The sequence below is a fragment of the Amphiprion ocellaris genome, chromosome 6 (genome assembly GCF_022539595.1).
Source record: "Amphiprion ocellaris isolate individual 3 ecotype Okinawa chromosome 6, ASM2253959v1, whole genome shotgun sequence".
NCBI classification, from domain to species: Eukaryota; Metazoa; Chordata; class Actinopteri; family Pomacentridae; genus Amphiprion; species Amphiprion ocellaris.
This window is the reverse complement of record NC_072771.1, coordinates 19724804-19744052: the sequence shown is the minus strand read 5'-3', so window position 1 is coordinate 19744052 and position 19249 is coordinate 19724804. Positions and strand designations below refer to the sequence as shown.

Below are 19249 nucleotides of genomic sequence, written 5' to 3'. Positions count from 1 at the left end.
TTTAATCAAAGACTGAAGAGGGACTTTAATGCACTCTAAATATCACACTGCATGTTATGTCTAACACAAGTTGATTTTTCCTGGCTTGATCATCAAGACTCTGTATGAAAACGGTGTATTAACCTAACCTTGTACGTTACAGGCTCTATATGAACTACATCAACAGTGCACTTTAATAAGATGACAGGCAGCTGACACAGCTCAGTTTTGCCAAACCCACTCTTTCTCAATCCTTTATTATCTCCAATTACTGTGGGATTTTTGAGGGCAAATATTAAGCACTGACTGCTCCATCTGAAACTCTTACATAACAATGCTATTACAACAATTACAACTCAGAGAAGACAATGTTCCACACATCCTCGTAGGGTTAAAAACACGGTCACAAGAAACTTGTGAAGATGGGGGCGTTGAAAAGCAAATAAAAAACAACCCTGGATTTGGCAGTTGTAGTGAAGAGGTGCACGTAAGCTATAAATAATGACATTAGTGCTTATTAATCTAAGCGTGAATGTCATTAAATTATAGCAATCAAATGAAAAGGCCTCCCTTCAAATGTATAAACGCACTGACACATGCACCTCAGAATTGTAGGCAGTGTGACGCCAAGTGAACCGATGAAATTTCACCTTCGTCCAACGTCCAATAATGTGAGTCATCTGGATATAGTAACATGAAAAACGATGAATTAGCATATTAGAGGGAGTCGAGTTTGACGGTGGCACAGGCACAAACACACCAGAATACATTACAATTATGTAACCAACGTTGTGTTGTGACATGATTAAAAAGATCCAAAAATAACACGACAGCACTGCAAAAGCTAATTCAGTGAACAGGGTTCATTTGCGGGCTTCACTGCTCACTATAAGTGGCCTGTTTGTTCTTCATATTTTCCACTGAACTATATTTTTCGAGGCAATGGTGAAACAAATGTCTCAGTATTTGCATCCCACAAGTTAGTCCTTATTCCAGTCACCAGTCAAGAAGGAGGACATGTTTCCTGGTGTAACTTCTGCAGCTTAAACGGCCCTTTCCTTGTTACAGTCATGTCTCAGAAATAAGTTCATTTTAGAATCCCATGGAGCCCAAACATCCACAACAACAGACAGATCTGTAACAGAAAAATTAAAATGTGTTAGTGGCATTTATAAAGTCAGCTGACTTAAGGAAAAAGGATATCTCAACATACCATAAATATTTTGTGGTTCTTTAAAGAGTATTTTGCCTTAATCTGTTGCCAAGACAAAATGAACACTGCAAAACGAAGGGAGAGCTAAAAATAAATCCAGATGTGACTGCAAAGCAGTGGCTTATGTAAGATCTGCAGAAACAAATTAGCAGATATCTGTAGAAGAGGGTGTGAGGGCAGTATTGAGTTAATGAGAAAGGTGACACACTCGACACTATTACTTACCTCTACATTCAAATTAACTGCACTGCTCCGCTTGAAACGAGCGGTGCTACAGTTCGATACCGTATGAGGTGCTGAGAGCCCTCTTCAAGATCCACAACGTACTCTCTGACAGGAGACATGGTACAGATATCATCAGTTGTTTTAGTATCGATGCAGAAAAATATAACTCTGTGTGACAAGGTAACACTGCCACCTACTGGATACTGAAATCAGCAACAACAGATCATGTGAAATGTTGAATAAAGTACCTCTGATCGTCTGTTTCAGGCTCGACCAAGATGTTTTCTTGTCTCTCCTTCACCCGCAGAAACACAAAGGAGTCCAAACAGGGCTCAGGCACTGGAGTCACATTAGAACACACAGGATTTAGTGTGATGGTCAGCGGAAATGTCATAGCAAATGTCACCATCGTTTAGTGCATGCTAATGTTTTTGGATGGGTCATCTGAGACCAAGTTGCAGAGTAAATACAGTCTGTGAGGAGATTTTACCTGCTTTGAGCAGATCCACAGTCTGTAGGTTGGGAGGCATTCGCTTCAGTGCTACAGCCTTCAGGTAGGTTTCTGTGTTAGCGTAGTACCTGTATACCAAGTAAGTTTGTGGTTTTAATTCACTTCATTGTAATGAAAACAGTAGTATTTTCAACAAATTGCTGCAACTTTCTTTTACTAAACTCACTCTTTGGCAAAGGCAAACTCCTCAGGTGAAAGCAGAGATGGATCTCCCTCACCTCGAGACTTTTCTTTCTCCAAGACGTGTGGAAAAAACTTTTCAATCTATACATGCAGGGTGCAAAAATTAGCCAATTTTCATCAACAGACGCTGAGTTAGATGAGAGCTTTATTTTGCAGCGCTGGCCTCACTGACCTTCTGCAGACGAGAGCGCAGGTAGCTGCTGAGAACAAAGCGGATCCTGTCTATTTCCATGCGATGGACGCTGGCCTTCGCATCACCTTTCTTCACCCGCTGCAGGTTGGATTCCTATTAGTGGAAAGATCACAAGGTCAGAAATTAATGTTTAATAAATGTTTAAAAATTAATGTCTTTTATTAATGATAAGTAAGGCAACAGATTTGTAATGTGAGAATATGTCTGTGCTACTAGAATCTTTTCATTGTAACTGATGATATGAGCTGACATGCACAGATCCACCTGATATACAACAGCTGCAAATACAGGGTTTTAATGAACCAAGCTGCACTGAAATACTTCTTCTGAGATGTTGAATTTTACATTGTATATAAATTTTCTAGTCTAAACATTTGATGACATGACCTGAAAGGTCCTAATATCAATGTAAGGCTTCCTATTGATTAATGTATCCATTTCATTTAGTGATAAATCATCCAGGCAATAAAAACGTGCTGATTTGTCATAGTCAAGAAGAATGCAAAGCAAGCAGGTATCCTCTCACTCTCAAATCACAACTATTTAAATAGCAGAGTTAATCATTCGAGTAATTCATCCAGCACAAAAAATAGCAAACAGTAACCATCTATAGTTTCTAAAATGTAAACATTTGTTGACGTTTTCTGGTTTTGGCAAAGGAACACTGGAGATTTGGACTGTAGTTTCATGAAAAACAAGCTATTTGAATGTGTCACCGTGAGCACTAGGGAAATTTAATGTGCATTTTTCATAAATTTCTACCCTCTATGACTAGGTAGTTAACAGTCCAGTAGAGGTGGGATGTAATTAAAGAACATTTACTCGAGGGGTGTACCTAATTTTAAAAATGTATTAGATTCATTGCTTGGTATTTTCTGTTTCAGTCCAGTTTATACTTCACTCCACTCTAGTTCAGAGGGAAATATTTTTTATCACGACTCATGAGAACTATTTTCTGTACTATTTAAACATGAAGTACATGATGCTGTTAATAGTTATATGTGTGCCTTTTCAACAGGACATTTTTGACACAGTGCTATTACTTCTTTTAGTGAGGCAAATGACATATAGACGTTAATCTACCACTAAAGTTAAAATGATCACTGACCTCATCCAGTGGTGTTGTTAGACCTTGATCTCTGAGGCTACAACCCAAAATGTTGTATCAACAGTCATCTTGCTATATTGGTTTTATAAAAAGTAGAAATAAAAAAATCATAGTTCTGAATCTGGGTGGCAGGGTGGAGCAGTGGTTAGCACTGTCACCTCACAGCTAGAAGGTCCTGGGATCTTTCTGTATGGAGTTTTCATGTTCTCCCTGCAGTGTGGATTTTCCCCGAGTACTCCGGCTTCCTCCCACAGTCCAACGACATGCTGAGGTTAACTGGTGGTTCTAAATTGCCTGTAGGTGTAAATGTGAGTGTTACTGTTTGTCTGTATGCGTAGACCTGCGATACGCTGGTGACCTGTCCAGGGTGTCCCCTGCCTTCACCCTAAGTCAGCTGTGATAGACTCCAGTCCCCCTGCGACCCCAATGAGGATTAAGCAGTGCAGATAATGGATGGATGGATAGTTCTGGATGTATTCATCTGTCATTTCGATGACGTCTTACAATCCTTGAAAATAAACTGGTATACACTACAGGCAAAAAGTTTGTGAACAAAGTTTCTGCTCATAATGTCTTTGTTTAAAAAAACACAATATGAATTCTATGGATTTTGGGATGTACTTACTGCATGATCAGACTTTGTTTTCATTGATATGCTCCATTTTCCTCAATTTACCTTTAGGGATACATTGAAGTTACCAGACAATCGCTGAGTAAATGTTAACAAAAGAAAGGAAGGGCTTAGTGCTAGGGTTGCTAAGATTTACAAGAGTTACAACTTCAGTGCAAAAGTAAAAACAAATCACAGTTTGCAAATAAAAATCCCACTAAATCTCAACGATGTCCATATCTCTCAACTACTGCAGAAATGTCAAGAAAGAAACAGCTAAGTGAAGAAACAAAAGTACAGTTACAAGTACCTGAAAATTAGAGTAAAAATGTATTCTGATGAGTGACTCTTTATATAATAATCATGTTTATTCTGTTGCAAATTATACCAATAAAACTATGACTTCTATTTCTACAAATTTGATCTTCCTTCCACATTTCTGGCCGGTAGTGTAGCTGATCAGAAAAACTAGTAAATAAATTTCCAACATAAGTTCACATAGAACAAGATCTCTGTAATTAACAAAATATGACAACAGGTGGCCAAGAAGCAATGAAAGCCCATTTTATTGTAAGTTGCTTTAGTGAGATAAATTATCATTAGGCTAAAGACAAAATTGTCAGCATTGTTTTTTGTTTTTTTGGTCAGCAACACAGGCAGCAGATTAAGTTGCTCTAATTAATGTTTGTTGTTTTTCATGAGGTGTTCCGTTATGGGACCTTATGAGTAAACTATTTCCAACCACCAGCACCTGCATCTCTTCTCCTGTACTATTTAAAAGATTAGTCATGCAATTTGCTTTTTGAAAATTTCCAAAGCACATGTTTACATAGGATCAGAGCAGAGTAAATCATCATATATATCTACATTATCATCAGACTTTTCTCTGTCTGCTGCAATTTTTATCTGGTGCTTAGTCTCATTATGTGTATTATTGTCAAGTGTGATATTTCTGTGCAATACATCTGTTTACTTTCGGTGTATTTATCTCTTTCTTGCTATTTAGTTGACAGTTTACATTTTGTACTTGTGCTATTTTATTATTAGATACTATTCCTTGACATCTACTTAGACACTCCACACAAACAATTTGTATTTTGTACTTTGTATTCTTTTTGATTTACATTTAACTACTAACCTCTGTGTAATTGTATATATCTCACTAAACTGTGTTTATTGTACTTTGGCAAAACCATTTCCTCCGGGATGAATAAAAATGACCTTATCTTGACTTATATAGGATTAATTCCTCAGGACTACCAGTGTGGAAAGAAAGGGGAATTACTTTGTTTTGCCTACAGCACAGTGTCTCTCATTTTCCTTGCATTTTATTTTGAAAGAACTTGAAAGTGGGGCAACAATCGGGGTAAAAAGTGCAGACTGCTGAGCTGGGTTAAACCCCCAGATGTGTGCAGATCCTAACACCGCCTCTGCCTCTGTTATTTCGTGGTATTTCAGAGCTGCAGCCCACAGAGGAGGAGGTATTCCCCAGGTACTTACCATGTGAGTCAGCTGCTCCATAACACACTCCACCACCTCGGACTTGCTCTCCAGCAGCTCCGGGCTGAACTTCTCGTTCAGCCAAGCCTGCGAGTCGCGCACAACAGCAAAACTGAGATGATTCAGCGAGAAAACAGTGACTACCTGTCTTTAAACAGACTGTAGGAGGTCTATGGTATAATATGTCAAAGAGGGTAATTTGAGTAAAACGGGCTCACTTCTTCCAGTTTAGCGATCAGCTCGGCCGGAGTCATAACATCCTCCTGGCTGTCATCTTGGTTGATGCTGCCGTCGTCAGACAAAACGTCCGACATAGTTTTCCCTCGAGAAGTAACCAAACAAAATGCGGCTCTTCACTAAAGTGTACCTTTAACGTTAAAACAAAAAATTCATAGCGACTTAAACTTTATAAATTGTTTTTAAAAAATACACCGAAGCTTCAACTACTAGCAAAACAGCAGCGCGTATTCAGAGGACTGCTTGTTTATTCGCGCCACTGGGACAATTCTCGCGAGAGTTTGATTTAGTTACACTCCCTGAGTTTTGCTTGTAAGGCAAAGCTTCTCACAGGCTGTGTACAGTGTTTATCAGTGTTTGGCGGGGGATTCAATCAAATACTTTAGTTTATGCACATAAATGAAAAAATTTCGATCATGGCTGCTATAATTGTCTGCATTTCCAGCTGAATGATTTTTTTTCTAAAGAAAAATGTAGGCCTAACGCCTCCTGAAGTACACCACAGAGGGAAATATTTCAAGTGTCCAAGCCGTCCAAGTCATAGTAATCCTGAAAGCTTCGGTAAAAAGCAACGTGACTTCCCTCTTGGCTTTTGAAGACATTTCACCTCTCATCCACGAGATTTCTTCAGTTTTAACCAGTTGCTGGGGAGCCCCTAATGTATACTGTCACCCACAGATCACTTCTCAGAGTCTCAGAGTGTGAATGTCTGTGAAAGTGCCAGGATAGAGATGGCAGTCAGTGTTTATCACTATTAAGCTGTCTGGGAAGGGATCTGAACTTGAGGAACTCAGCTGGATGTTTTGGCCCTTTCTGCTCATGTTTCTTTCACTGTCAACTGTCCAAGTAAGGTGAAAAAAAACTCCCAAAAGTTACGATAAAACAGTTACGGTTTCAAGTCCGTGGACAGAAGAGAAAGTCACAGTATTTTCTCTCTCAAGTTTGTTTTAGTTTCTAGCTTTTTTTCCCCCCAGATTTTTGTTTTGGAAGTAACTAAGCACATTTACTCAAGTACTGTTTTCAAATATCATTTAGAGTTTTCCTACTTGTGTTTTACTTGACTAATTTGATTTTATGCTACTTTATATTTCCACTCCTCTACATCTTTAAGGCAAATACTTTATTCCACTACATTTGTTTACCATTAGTAAGGAATAATTTTGTAGATTCTGGCCAATAATACAAAATATAATCAACATTATATAAAGTTGCAATATCACCTTTACCAGCTCCACTCTAAAACTCATGAACGCATTAATTGGAGGCGTTTTCCACAATCGTCAGTGCCATGCCATGTCTCCTTACTGTCAGTGGTGGGAGTGTGTGTCTGTGCATGTATGGGTGTGTGTGTGTATGTATGTGTGTGTGGACGTGTGTACGTGTGCGTGCTCCTGCAGTTGTGTGCATATATGTATATATGGAGGGAGGGAGGGAGGGACGGGTTTTCTTGTTTTTAATGTTTTTAATGTTGTAAAGCACTTTGCGTTGCATTTTTAACTGTATGAAAAGTGCTATATAAATAAAGTTTGATTTGATTTGATTTAATGCACCAACAAATGATCAATAATATATATGGAATATTAACAGAAGCTTCAGCTACTTAAAAACATCACACATAAGATGTGTTTGTGTCCACGAGGAAACATCAGTCCAACAGTCACATTCATTTAGTTCTGCGCTTGGTCTCCAGCAGCCGCTGAGGGAAATATTTGGCTCTTTAGCTTATAAAAGCTCCACTATGTTCACAACTAATAGGCTAATTAACAAAAAAAAAAAGGTTTAATAGATAATCCTGGTGTAGGTTAGTCAGTGGCACTTCATACCACCAGATCAGGGTTTACCTGAGTTGGAGCTGATGGTCATGACTCAAGAGGTTGATTTATGTTCAGTTTCTTTCATCATCATACCTTCAGCACTGAAGCAGACCCACTCCACTGAAATGATTAATATTAATAATAAATGATGCACCGGAAAATACTGACAGCTCACCACGGTGTCATTCAACGTCACTGTCTGCCCTTCATGTGCAGGAAATTACTCTCAAGATTGATTTTTCAAAGTGAGTCTTCATTCTTTTGTCCAGATGTGCAACAATTCACTTCTTGTCCACAGAGCTGTTATTAAACGACTGCAGAGAATGCAGCAAAGCCTCCACATCTCAGGACCTCAGCCTTCAGTCCAGACACAAAACAGAAACAGAGTAAATGTAAGAATGAGAGAAACACATTTCCTTTAGTGTGAACCATCAAAGCAAGTTACACAGCTTGAAACTTACTGGCTCTTCCAGGAAAACCTTCGATGATCACTCTGATTTCTACAAGAGATAAGACTTTAAGCAGAGGCATAAAAGTCGGGGACGACATTTGCATTTTCATTCTGCCTTCATTTGTCCTTGTCACAGGCTGGGCTGCAGCTTTTAGGAATCAATAATCTGACCCAAAATCTATATTCAAGTCAGGAAAGAAACTTTTCAGATCTGATTATAAAGTTAACTTTTTTATTCATTCTGCACTGACTGACTGTAGAGTTAGTTGATCAATTAATAACCTTCTCTGTTAAAAAAAAGAAAAATAAACAAAAGTAGATCAGTATGAGATTTCTTAACTCGCATTTTGACAGTTTTTGTCCATTTTCTATGCTAAAATAGCATTACAGAATTCCTGAAAACCAGTTATGGTGTTTGCTTATGTGTGATGCCCAGGGACTTTCACCATCTGGCCACCCCAGTGAAAAGTTTGTGGAGGTGGCCCTATCAACAAACAAACTGAGAAATCTAATTGCCTTCTACTGAAGTTCCTAATATTCTACCCAGGGAGCTCAAATATTAGTTACTTGGCCTTATGAATACAAAGTGTATTCCTGCAATATTTTATGGATTTTCCACTGGAGTGAAGCTCAATCACAACATCACTGATTTGCACCACATGAAATGATGCTACTGAATCCTTCCTGGACAATATTAACAAGTCATAATTCTCGAAACTTGAAGTATTGCAATGAATGGATGAACACACATTTTGGGTATTTACACAACAAAGGAAACAAAGCATTGCTGTCCAAATATGGAAGCCTCAGAGATTCCCGAAGTCAGCGTGTCACGTTTCCTGTGTTCACTCTGTGGTTCAGCAACTGTGAATTTATCAGAAATGCTATCATCTGCTTGATCCAGCTGTTCTACACCACACTGTGGGCTACAGCAGACTCTCATTTGTCTGATTTCCTCTTCCTCTTTCCTCCTCACTGCTCTTGCCTCAGAGTTCTTTGTTATTTTCACCAGTAATGATCTTGCATCCGCTGTGGTATTGCCACTATGGTTCAGTATCGCACACCAGGTGTCACAGCAGCATCCTCTGAGCTTATCTGAGCGACATCAGCCCTGCAGGGCTGCAGTCGCTTTGTAAAGCAGCATCAGCGAGTCCCCAGAACCACAGTTTGTGCTCAAAAAAATAACAAGAAATGCAACCTGAAGGCACAGTAAAGGCTTAACAGGAAGAGATATTGCAGCGTTGCATAAAAATTAATTTGTCCAAGAAGTTGGACTTCAAAAGAAATAAACAAAAAAAGTAAGATTATCGTGGTGATACGTTGTGGAAAAAATTCTGAATTGACAACAAAGAAGCAAAGATCTCAATGTTTTCTTGTTTATTTGTTACTTCTTGATTTTCTCTTTAAATACATTTGAATGACAAAATGATCTGTATACAATATTTTTAAAAAATAGTTAACACTGATATAAGGCACGTCCAGCATTCATACAGTATAATGTTCAACAGACTTTACAATACAGTACTATGAAAACGAGTAGGGATTTATTTGCTTTCAAACACAAGGTATTCAAACTGTGCAACTTAAAGACAAATGTGGCATGACTCACATTCTAACAAAACAGAATTTAAAATATTGATCTTCAGCCAAACTGGATGTGTTTAAGCAGTCACCGTCATCATAAATATATGTCATTAAAATCTACATATTTTTTTTCTTCTACGTGTAATTGTCTAAAATGACATTTCCCACAAAAATAACAAATTGAAACATCCTGAAATAAAAAAGGCATTGTAATAAAGCTCTCAGTTGACACTAGCAGCTAAAGAAACATGGCACACAGTTTGAGTGATTTCTCTCCAAAAATGCACCTTTTGGATGCACTTGTACATGTTTCACTGTAATTCTCTGAATATCTCTCGCCAGAACTGTTTTTACTTAATTTCCCCACAATGTTTTGGTCTCAGAGGATCCACACAGGCATTCAGTTAATTGCAGTTTTTCAGTGGAAGATGGTGGTGAGCAAAGCCACAGAACCTAAATAACTGTGTGCATACATACACCGATCAGGCATAACATTATGACCATCTGCCTAATGTTGTGGGGGTTGGGGGGAGGGGGTAGAGGGGTGGGGGTATTTGCTACTACCACCAAGATCTGCACCCGCGGCGCCTCCACCCAAGGCTCATGCCCTAGATTTCCGTGATCACCACAGCAGCCCTTGCGGCTCCTGTTGCCTGCGACGGCCGGGTATGGGCCCAATGCTCCAACGCCATCCATTTTCAGGGCTAGTTGATTCAACCAGCCCCTACTAGACACCGGAACACTGGGACCGGTATGCCAGATGGTCAGCCCAACCCTGGTCTGGACCAGAGGACCTCTCAGGGTGTCCTATAGGGTCTGGCACTAGGCCGTTGGCAGTGGATCCTTTGGGTGCTCTACCAAACTTGTTCCACTGCATCTTGTTGATGCTTGATCAGAATGGGGTCTTGGACGTTTGGAGGTCAAATCAACATCTTGGGCAATTGTCATGTTCCTTGATTGTTTGATATTTTTTGTGATGTGGTGGGATGCATTTTCCTGCGGGTGTAGGCCAGTGACATTTGGGATTGCCATTTGTATGTTCTGGGACAACATTTATTTGGGTGTCTAAATCTCATCAACATGGATGCCAGAATCCAAGGTTTTCCAGCAGAACACCACATAGTACCAATATGATCAATGTTATTCACTTCACATGCCAGTGGTCATAATGTTGCGGCTGATCTGTGTATATCTAAAGTAAGGCCTTGCCAAAATCACACTGAGCAATAAAACAATAGAGAAGTGGGACAACAAACTCAAAGGCTGCCTTCTTCAATTTAAAGATTGACTTTAACTCATGTCATTATTATTAAGTAAAGAAAAATCACTAAAATCTGGAAGTGCTACCAAAAAAATCACAGCTTGTGAGAATAAATGGGATTCATGGCAGGTAGGGTGAACCCAGTGTGGTGATTTAACAGAGGGATGGAGTAGGGATAAGGGTAAACAGCAGATCCAATGAGAGCAGAGTGAGCTGCTGGACCCATTGGTACATGACGGTACATTAGCTGAGACTGAGGAACTCTCATTCTGTTAGGGAGAAGTGCAGGATATAATGTGGGCGGGTGCCGAGAGTCTCTCCCTGATTTATCGTAGCTCGACAGAACGCACTGCACCGGCAGGTTGGCAGAGGAATGAGACAGACTCTGTTGAGCGGGAGGAACTTTTTGTAGCATTGTCCTGGATTTCTCCCTCTTTTCTGTCTGATAAGGCCAAGGGCTCATGTTGTTCACCTTCTTTGCACAAGTCAGAGAGTCGTCCTGCTGGAGCAACCTGCTCTGGTGGGTTTTATAACTCGGCCGAATGGGAGCGGGCCGCAGAAGCTGCACAGATTTTGGAATAACTTTGGTGAAACTAGAGGTAGATGTTGGAGCCCAGTCAGGTTTCACAGAGAAGGATGGAGAGGGGTGGAAAGAATGAGTGAGATATGTACCAGTCCCTTTGTGGGAAGGCTTCCAGGCCAAATCTGTAATTTGACTTTTTATTGAGTCAGCGGTCAGTGAGTGGGAGCTGACTTGAGAAACGTCTTTATTCTGTCCTGTGGGGTCTCTGGTGGTTCTCTGACTGGAGCTCATAGACTTGCTCTCCTCACTGCTGCTGGATGTATTTTTAAGAGTGCTGGAGCAGTTCTGGGGCAGTTCTGAGCTTGATGCAGGTTTATCTTCACTCGCTGCTGAAACGTCCTCTGATGAAACAGAGTAAGGTGAGGGGCTGCGGGAGGAGGATGAGGACAAAGGCAGTGGGGAGCCATCGGAGGAGTTGTAGTTCCTGCTGGAAGAAGCTCGACCTGGAGACTGGGAGCAGTGGATGACGGAGGGCCTTTCTTTATCCTCGCTCTGAGGACTTAGCGGCAAGTTAAGACTGGCCTGAGCCATTCGCTTCTTTTTCTCCAGAGGAGAGATGACCTCTGTGGCTGCAGATGGAATCTGGGGGATCCAGGAGCTGGTTGTGGGGACCTGGAGAAGGCGGGCATAGACAGAAGTGCAAAGATCGGTGTTGGCTCTGGTTGGTGGAGAGCAGTCTGGGTGGTGTCTATCAGAGGTGGCAGCCCAGAGAGCAGAGTGAGGATGTATCACTGCTTCACTTTGACAGGCAGCTTCTGAACTTCTTTGGGTGAGTACCTGCAACATAATACAGACATTTTATTACACAATATGTACAAAAATTGGAGCAGAAATCAACATATTTCTCTCTTTTTTGACTTGTCAAAGAAGCCATTTGTCACCTCAGCATCCATCTCTCTCTCTGAATGAGTCCTCTTCCTTTTCCCCTCAGTCTTGCTCACTTTGCTATCCAGATTTCTCTTGTAAGGTTTCCGTGGTTTGCTTGGAGGCAGAGGTTTGTCCTCCTCTCCTTTTATGTGTCTCTCAAAGGGAAGCACCAGCCTGTGACAAAAGCAACGGATTTAAAGTCGGCTGATTTTGTGATTAGATCAAACTGTTAACGGAAGACGAAACCATTCTCACCTTTCATAGTGTCTGCGAGTGCAAGTAGCAGCGCTGGTGCTTCCCGGACTTCCTCCAAGCTCATCATACACTTTCTTCCAAAGACGTCTGGCTGTCACCTGTTAGTTGGCACAGTGGAAAAAATGTGTTTAAAACAAGTCCAAAATTGTTGCAATCTTCTATATTTTATGCGAGAGGTTACTGATCTGAATCACAAACTGGTTACTAGGGGACCACAGTATAAGGAAATGGTCATTTAAGCAAAAATAACTTCCTTTAGTGCTATTTTTGTGTTCAAATAGATGCAGAACAGGTGGTGTTTGAAGTCTATCTCTGGTTCTGGAGCTACAAGTTTCTGATCTCAGGCTTCACCAACCTCTAAAGTGTTCATTGTTCTTTTAGGCGTTATCTGCTTTCTATCTGCTCTGTCTCCCCTGCACCTTCATCCCAGCTGGTCAAGGCAGATGGCTGCCCTCCCTGAGCCTGGTTCTGCTGGAGGTTTCTGCCTGGTAAGTGAAGTTTGTCTTTCCCATTGCTGCCAAGTTCTTGCTCAAAAAGAATCCAAGGATGTCTTTGGATTTGTTGTTGGGTTTCTCTCTGTAATGCCTTGAGACGTTAACTGGTGCTATATTAAAAAAAAACTGGACTGAATTGTGCATCATTTGCTTAAACCCTGGCATAGCTGCTTCCACAACTAGTTTTTAAACTGCATTTGAGGAAGAACACTGGCTGGTTACCCTTTAAATGCCATGTGTGGTGGTTTTCACTTGTGAAACAACACTTTCATTTTTTTTAACTTGTGCATTCGTAGGTGGCTTTTATTTTGCAGTTGTGTTTACACCCTGGGACACAATGTCGGTGGGCAATTCCAACCCCAATCTAGTTCCATTTCAATATAAGTTTCACTCTCAGAACTTGTCCCAGTGTCGGCATTAAAGACAGCAGAGCATGGGTAGCGATACAGCGAGGGCTCAGCAGTCTAAACGGCCTCTTGTGTGGTTGAAACCACCAGCATGAGGCCTGATCTAAAGCTCACTTTCTACTTAGAGACCAGTAGACTAAAGCCTTCCTGCACTAGTTAACGAATCATGAACAACTTACTGAATCGTAGCCCCCGAGTTTATCAACAGCTTTGTAGATCCTCCAAAGATTAACTGTGAGAAGAAAGAAGCATGCATCTTAGTATTTTAATTTGAATTTAATATGAATATTGTGCTCATATAGCAGCTAGCACGGTGCTAATAAGCAGCAACTCACTCTGTTTAAAGCCCAGATGTGGGATCCTCTCTATAGGCGTTCCTTTGTCCTTCATAAAAGAGTGCAAGCTTGACACGAAAGCCTTCTCCTCCATCTGCACCAGACTGGGCCTTGCCTCTTCCTCACATTCAGTCATAGAGTCATGAATCTCAATCACAGAGGGCGAAGCCTGATGTGGAGAGCAAGCAGCAGAGGTACATCAGTGTGTTTTGCATGAAAGTGATGCAGCTGCTCTAAACGCGACACAGTCCACTGCAGCATATGGAAACCTGTTTCACAGGTAAATGTAAGGCAGAATGGCTGGGAAAAGGACTTACAGAGTAATCTCATGAGACATAAATGTTGAAATGAAACATCAAAATCAGAGAGAAGGGTTTTACCGCTACTTTCAATAGATAACCGCTACACATCCTGTCTGGAGAGAAAGCAGCAGACTTGTGGGGTTTTTGGTCTAGAGTTGTCAGTCACTGGTATCACAAATGTCAGCTTGAAGCCAGAAGAACAGGTTTATACATAAAGTCTTGTAAGGAGTATATATTGCAAGGCAAACAGCGACTGAAGATGTTTTATGGTCGCTGAAAATGTACTGTGTGTTTCTGCAAAACTGGTGCCAGTGATGCTGATGAAGATTCTAAGTTAGCAAGAAAATGAGGTGTATCCAGTGTAGATTACCCAGAACTGTAGTATAAGAAATTGACAATGCCACTATTTGTGGTCTGCAAGAAAAGAGAAATGAAACAGTGAAGGAATGCAGAATTAAAACCATCAGTTAGGATGATTTCAAGAAGAGAAGTATGAAACGCTTAAGAAGAGAAATTTGCTGAAGATCAGGCAGTTTCTGTATTTTAGCACTGATGATGTTGTATATTTAAAATGAAAAAGGCTCAGCCCAAGGCTTTCTGTCATCACTGAGGACGGTTTGTGCTATATATGTGGCACAAATAATAGGAAGCTGCTAGTTTTTAATGGCCACAGCATTATTTTTGCTGCGTGAAAACATCCCCAATGCTGATATAGTCACTTCTGTTATTGCATGAAATCAGAGACTTCAGATTTCACACCAGGTCTGTAAAAAGTGAAATCTCACATCACAGCTGATCAATTTCAGTAGCTTGGATGTCAGAAAGACAATCAATATTTTACTTTGAATCACCATACGTAGAAGCTGATATTCATGTGGCACTTATTGTACAACAAAACAGCTCGAGGTAGTTTCATATTGAATCAAGTTCCTCTGTGTGGTTCCTGGTTCCGAGAAGTAAACCTCTAGTGTGAGTAATAGTGAAGGTGCAGGCCTCTAACCAAGATAGCCCCGACTGAGTCACAGTTCAGCAGCTCCACACTGCTGTTCCCAGCTAGCAGCCACCAGCTCTGACTTTCCACTGTATCACCTATAACAACACATCTATGAGCCACTTTTCCCATGCATATATGCAGTTTGTTTGTTTTGTAAAGGGGACATCTAAAAATATAGTTCACAACCCAATTGAAGCTGTCTGCATTTATCTTGTGAAAGGTTGGTGAATGCATCAAAATGTTACCGGGAATTTTGCATAAAATTCATCTGTGTTCGTGAAGTCATTTTTCTTTTAAAATCTGATTCACAAAACTTTCAGGTTTATGCGTCAATGGTTCTCTACAGGAAACGTCTGCACTACGAGCCGCATACTGTAGCCCCTTCGCTGCACATCTCACCCGAGATCAGAAAGCGAATATCATTGTGAAACATTTTCACACATGATTTTTTTTGGAAAACTGTGTGGGTTGATGTTGATGTCAGTGTGTTGCTATGTGAGTCTCACAATGATTGTCAGTGGCGTTCTGGATCGATGCTATCGGCAGGCCAGAAGTCACCACAGAAACCACCGGGCTTTCAACTAACATCAGCCCTGGAAATTTGATGAGCTAATTTGTGTTTCTCATATTGTAGGTCTCATTTCAGTTACCAGAACAGCGGCTGTGAGTGCCGGCGCTCCTGCAGTTTCTTTATGTGCAAATGTGAAATATTGCGGTGTGTGAGATGTGCGTGTGTTCTGTAGCCATCTCAGAATACAGAGAACAATCACTTATTCCTTGTTACTCATTTCACAATCAGCCATGAAGATGAAACAACTGTACGCACACAATAAGCATTTCAAAAACTCTGCCACTATCTCAAATCCACTAAAAAAGGGAAATGAAAGCACAACACATTCTCAGCAGTCATGTCTGTAGTCACTGATTAACTGTAACTGATGGAAATTGCTCAGACTGCAGCCAGAAGACCAACTGACATTTTATCAGCAGTGATGGAGGTCATTACCTGACTGGCCGTCTTCTCTTCATCGCTGGCCGCTGTTTGTTGTGACGTCTCGCTCTGCTCCTCTTGAGCTTCAAACATTACAGAGAAAGAGACACTTAACGCCAAAAATAAGTCATCTGAGTGAATTTGAATTCAAGGAACCACAGTGAAGAAGCACTTCTTCATTTCTAGAAACATCACATGTAGCAATGCACAGTCTAAACACATTCAAACCCATGTTTCAAAATACAACTGCATGTTTTTCTTACTTTGTGCAATGGTCAGATGATGAATTGGCACAAGAAAATACTAATCTGTAGAACATATTGTCAACTGTGTGTGATATAAAACCACAGGGTGCAAAACCACTTCCTGCTCATGAACATAACCGCCTGTATGCTGCACTGTATGATATTGTAACTACTTAGAACTACAGTATTTTGCAAGATCATTTCAAGCGAAATGCAATTACAGCAAAGTCACATTAAATATTCTGTATTTGAGTGAGCATAAGGAAAGATGACCAATGTTATAAAATAAGCTGTACAGCAACAATTTTATGATCAAGTCAAGAGTGTAGTTTTGCTTCTTCCTCTAATGCATTGACACTGAGGACTACACGTATGAATATTAGGAGGGAAAATTAATGTTAAAAATAACGAGCCTGGGAATGAAATGTAATTCTGAGAATGAAATTTCATTCTTCACTAACTGTCAGCCCAATACCTCACAGCCGTCCACCCACACCGATATCATTTATGTGCAAAACCAATATGCTTCTCTTTTGAGATCACTTGTTTCCTGTGCTGCGGCTTGAACCTTTAATTCTGCTTTCAGTAGCCCCGAACTTCTCTATTTCACATGTTGAAGAATTCATTTTGATATACTGTTTCAAACATGTACTGTTGCCCTTTACGGCTGTTGAATGTCATGTTTTAAAAGAGCCATCTGTAGTTGTGTTTTAATCAGATACTTACATCAGTTAAACTATTGTGAAGGATTAATTTCAGCGCTGTAAAACTGAGGTTCACAATTAAGTCTTATTACAATGTGTGTTTTTAAATGAAGTAGTTTGTTTCTTTCATATATTAATGTCACTACAAAAGCAAACTTGGTCTTTCAAAGTGCTAATATTTAACAATTTCAAAAAAACTATGCAATGTTTAACTTGTGTTGAATACATAAAACTGCAAATCTAAACAGTATCTGACTTTAGATAAAAATAAAAGTCATTCTCACCCATTTCCAGAAGTTGTCCTCTAGTCTCTGGCTTCACTGTGTTTTGTGACACTAATTCATACGACGCTCTCTTCAACTTGACATCATGAAATAGGAAGGTGTCTCCACAGGACGGTTTCATTGGTTGACTGATGGCACTGTAGCAAATGATTCTGGGAAACTGAGTTTCTCTTTTTGTCTTCAAGTCTCACAATGTTTCATCTCCTGTATTTCTTGAAACACAAAAGCTCCAAAGATAATTGTTGATCAGCACAAGGAAGTGGTGTCTTTTCTGATTTTGGATGTTTCACTGCACATTATTGTGTGCTTAAGAAAACTCTTCACAAGAGATTAGAGTTAAACTTTTGTACAGTTTCCGTCAAAAATTACAAAATACAGAAAGCTGAAACAATTAGTTTTTTTCTGACAAGATGTAACCACAATTAAAAACTTGGTCACCTTTTTATCTACAGACTAGACTGAAATTCAGCAAAATTACTGAATTTGGGGAAGTGAAATAAACACCGATGTACAAATGAAGGTTCAGAGGCGCCTAAATGTACAAACCACATTTCCTGGATATCCACACTTAAATCAATGCTTAAAAAAAGCAAAACATATTCTCACATTTTAAAGCAGGCACAACATTAACACTTACTGTCAGTGTACGTCAGTGCCTGTTTGCTTCTATGTTTCACAACTACTGAATTACAAAAGGAAACTAGCTGACATCAACAACTAGAAGTCTGTTTAAACTGACCAGTTAGTAAAAATGAATTCATACCTTTCTAACAGCCAGAACCAACAGTATTCACTGATGTCATGTGTTAAAGTAGTATGTAATATGAAGTATTAAATATCACAATGATTTTGTTTTGAAAGCAGCTTGTTTCATTAATTTATTATCTACAAAGCTAAAACAAAGGCTAAAAATAACCTTGTAATGATCTTATTTTCAAAGATATAGTTGGTTTTGTTGTGGTGTAAACAGATCATCTTGTGTTTTCTAAGGAAGATTCAAACTAACTGTCACTTGCCTTTTCTTAAGAAGCAGCTTTTTCTGAGTTATATTCAACAAGATACAAGATAAGTATCTATTTAGGCTTCTTTTGTGATAACTGGGCTTAACTAGATTACTTGAAAGAGGTGTTCTTGATGCTATTTCAAGATTTTACGAGTTATAATGGAAGTCAGACAGTCTGACTTATGTTAAGACATTTTAAAATTCACTTATTGAACTGACATCCAAATCTGCTTGTTCTAAATGCAACCAGAAACTCTGACAGAGCATCTTTGCAGTGACCGAAATGTTTTCATATTTGTGAAGGAAAGAAAGTCATTCGATGGTGATGTAACTTTTGCCTTTGAGTACATCAGTTTCTGTGAAGTCTATTCACAATTTGAGTGTTTGAGAGAATCCCGGTAAAGAAAATAAATCAAAACTTTCCACTCTGACCCGAATGTGAGTGAAATTGTTGCTGTGCAAGTAAATGACCCGAATTAGAAATTTGTTGCCAAAACTGCATCATTTAGTGTAAACGCTTCTTTAGACAGGAGTCACACAAGCATGCCGTTTTGACTCACAGCTACTGAAAAGCTGAGTGAACACAATCTGGAGCAGCTCACAGGCAGTTAAAAGACAAGCTGGTAGCTGCAGGGATTTACAACCTTCAACGTTTTAAGGAAGAGGGAACGCGCTACTTCTTTAAAACGGTTTCTACTTAAAGATATTGGTAAAAATAAAATGACAGGACAATGCAGAAGCAGCCGTTTCTCCACGAGAGATGAAAAACGGTCATCTATTTCCTTACGAGCAGTTCTGAGTCAGAGGGAGTTGTCTTAATACTTCATGGCCACATGGCCGGTGACCTTACAAAGTTGTGGAGTTGCTACATTTTTACACAATTTAAAGACCTCCTATGTAGTTAAAGAGTTGCTTA

The 19249-nt window shown here is 39.9% G+C and overlaps 2 protein-coding genes across 2 annotated transcripts; both read right to left on the bottom strand.

Moving 5' to 3' along the window:
- Positions 1-201: 201 nt before the first annotated feature.
- gins4 (GINS complex subunit 4 (Sld5 homolog)) lies at positions 202-6010 on the bottom strand. Its single transcript, XM_023291319.3, has 8 exons — positions 5741-6010; positions 5523-5609; positions 2284-2397; positions 2095-2192; positions 1908-1996; positions 1666-1756; positions 1418-1522; positions 202-1114 (listed from the first exon to the last, which is right to left on the bottom strand). The coding sequence occupies exons 1-7, from the start codon at positions 5834-5836 to the stop codon at positions 1426-1428; spliced, it is 672 nt and encodes a 223-aa protein (XP_023147087.1). The 5' UTR covers positions 5837-6010; the 3' UTR covers positions 202-1114; positions 1418-1425.
- Positions 6011-9386: 3376 nt separating this feature from the next.
- arid5a (AT rich interactive domain 5A (MRF1-like)) lies at positions 9387-18032 on the bottom strand. The gene is made up of 7 exons (XM_023291323.3): positions 17331-18032; positions 16113-16180; positions 13811-13979; positions 13655-13707; positions 12575-12672; positions 12334-12493; positions 9387-12229 (listed from the first exon to the last, which is right to left on the bottom strand). The coding sequence occupies exons 1-7, from the start codon at positions 17449-17451 to the stop codon at positions 10964-10966; spliced, it is 1935 nt and encodes a 644-aa protein (XP_023147091.1). The 5' UTR covers positions 17452-18032; the 3' UTR covers positions 9387-10963.
- Between the last annotated feature and the right edge of the window lie 1217 nt (positions 18033-19249).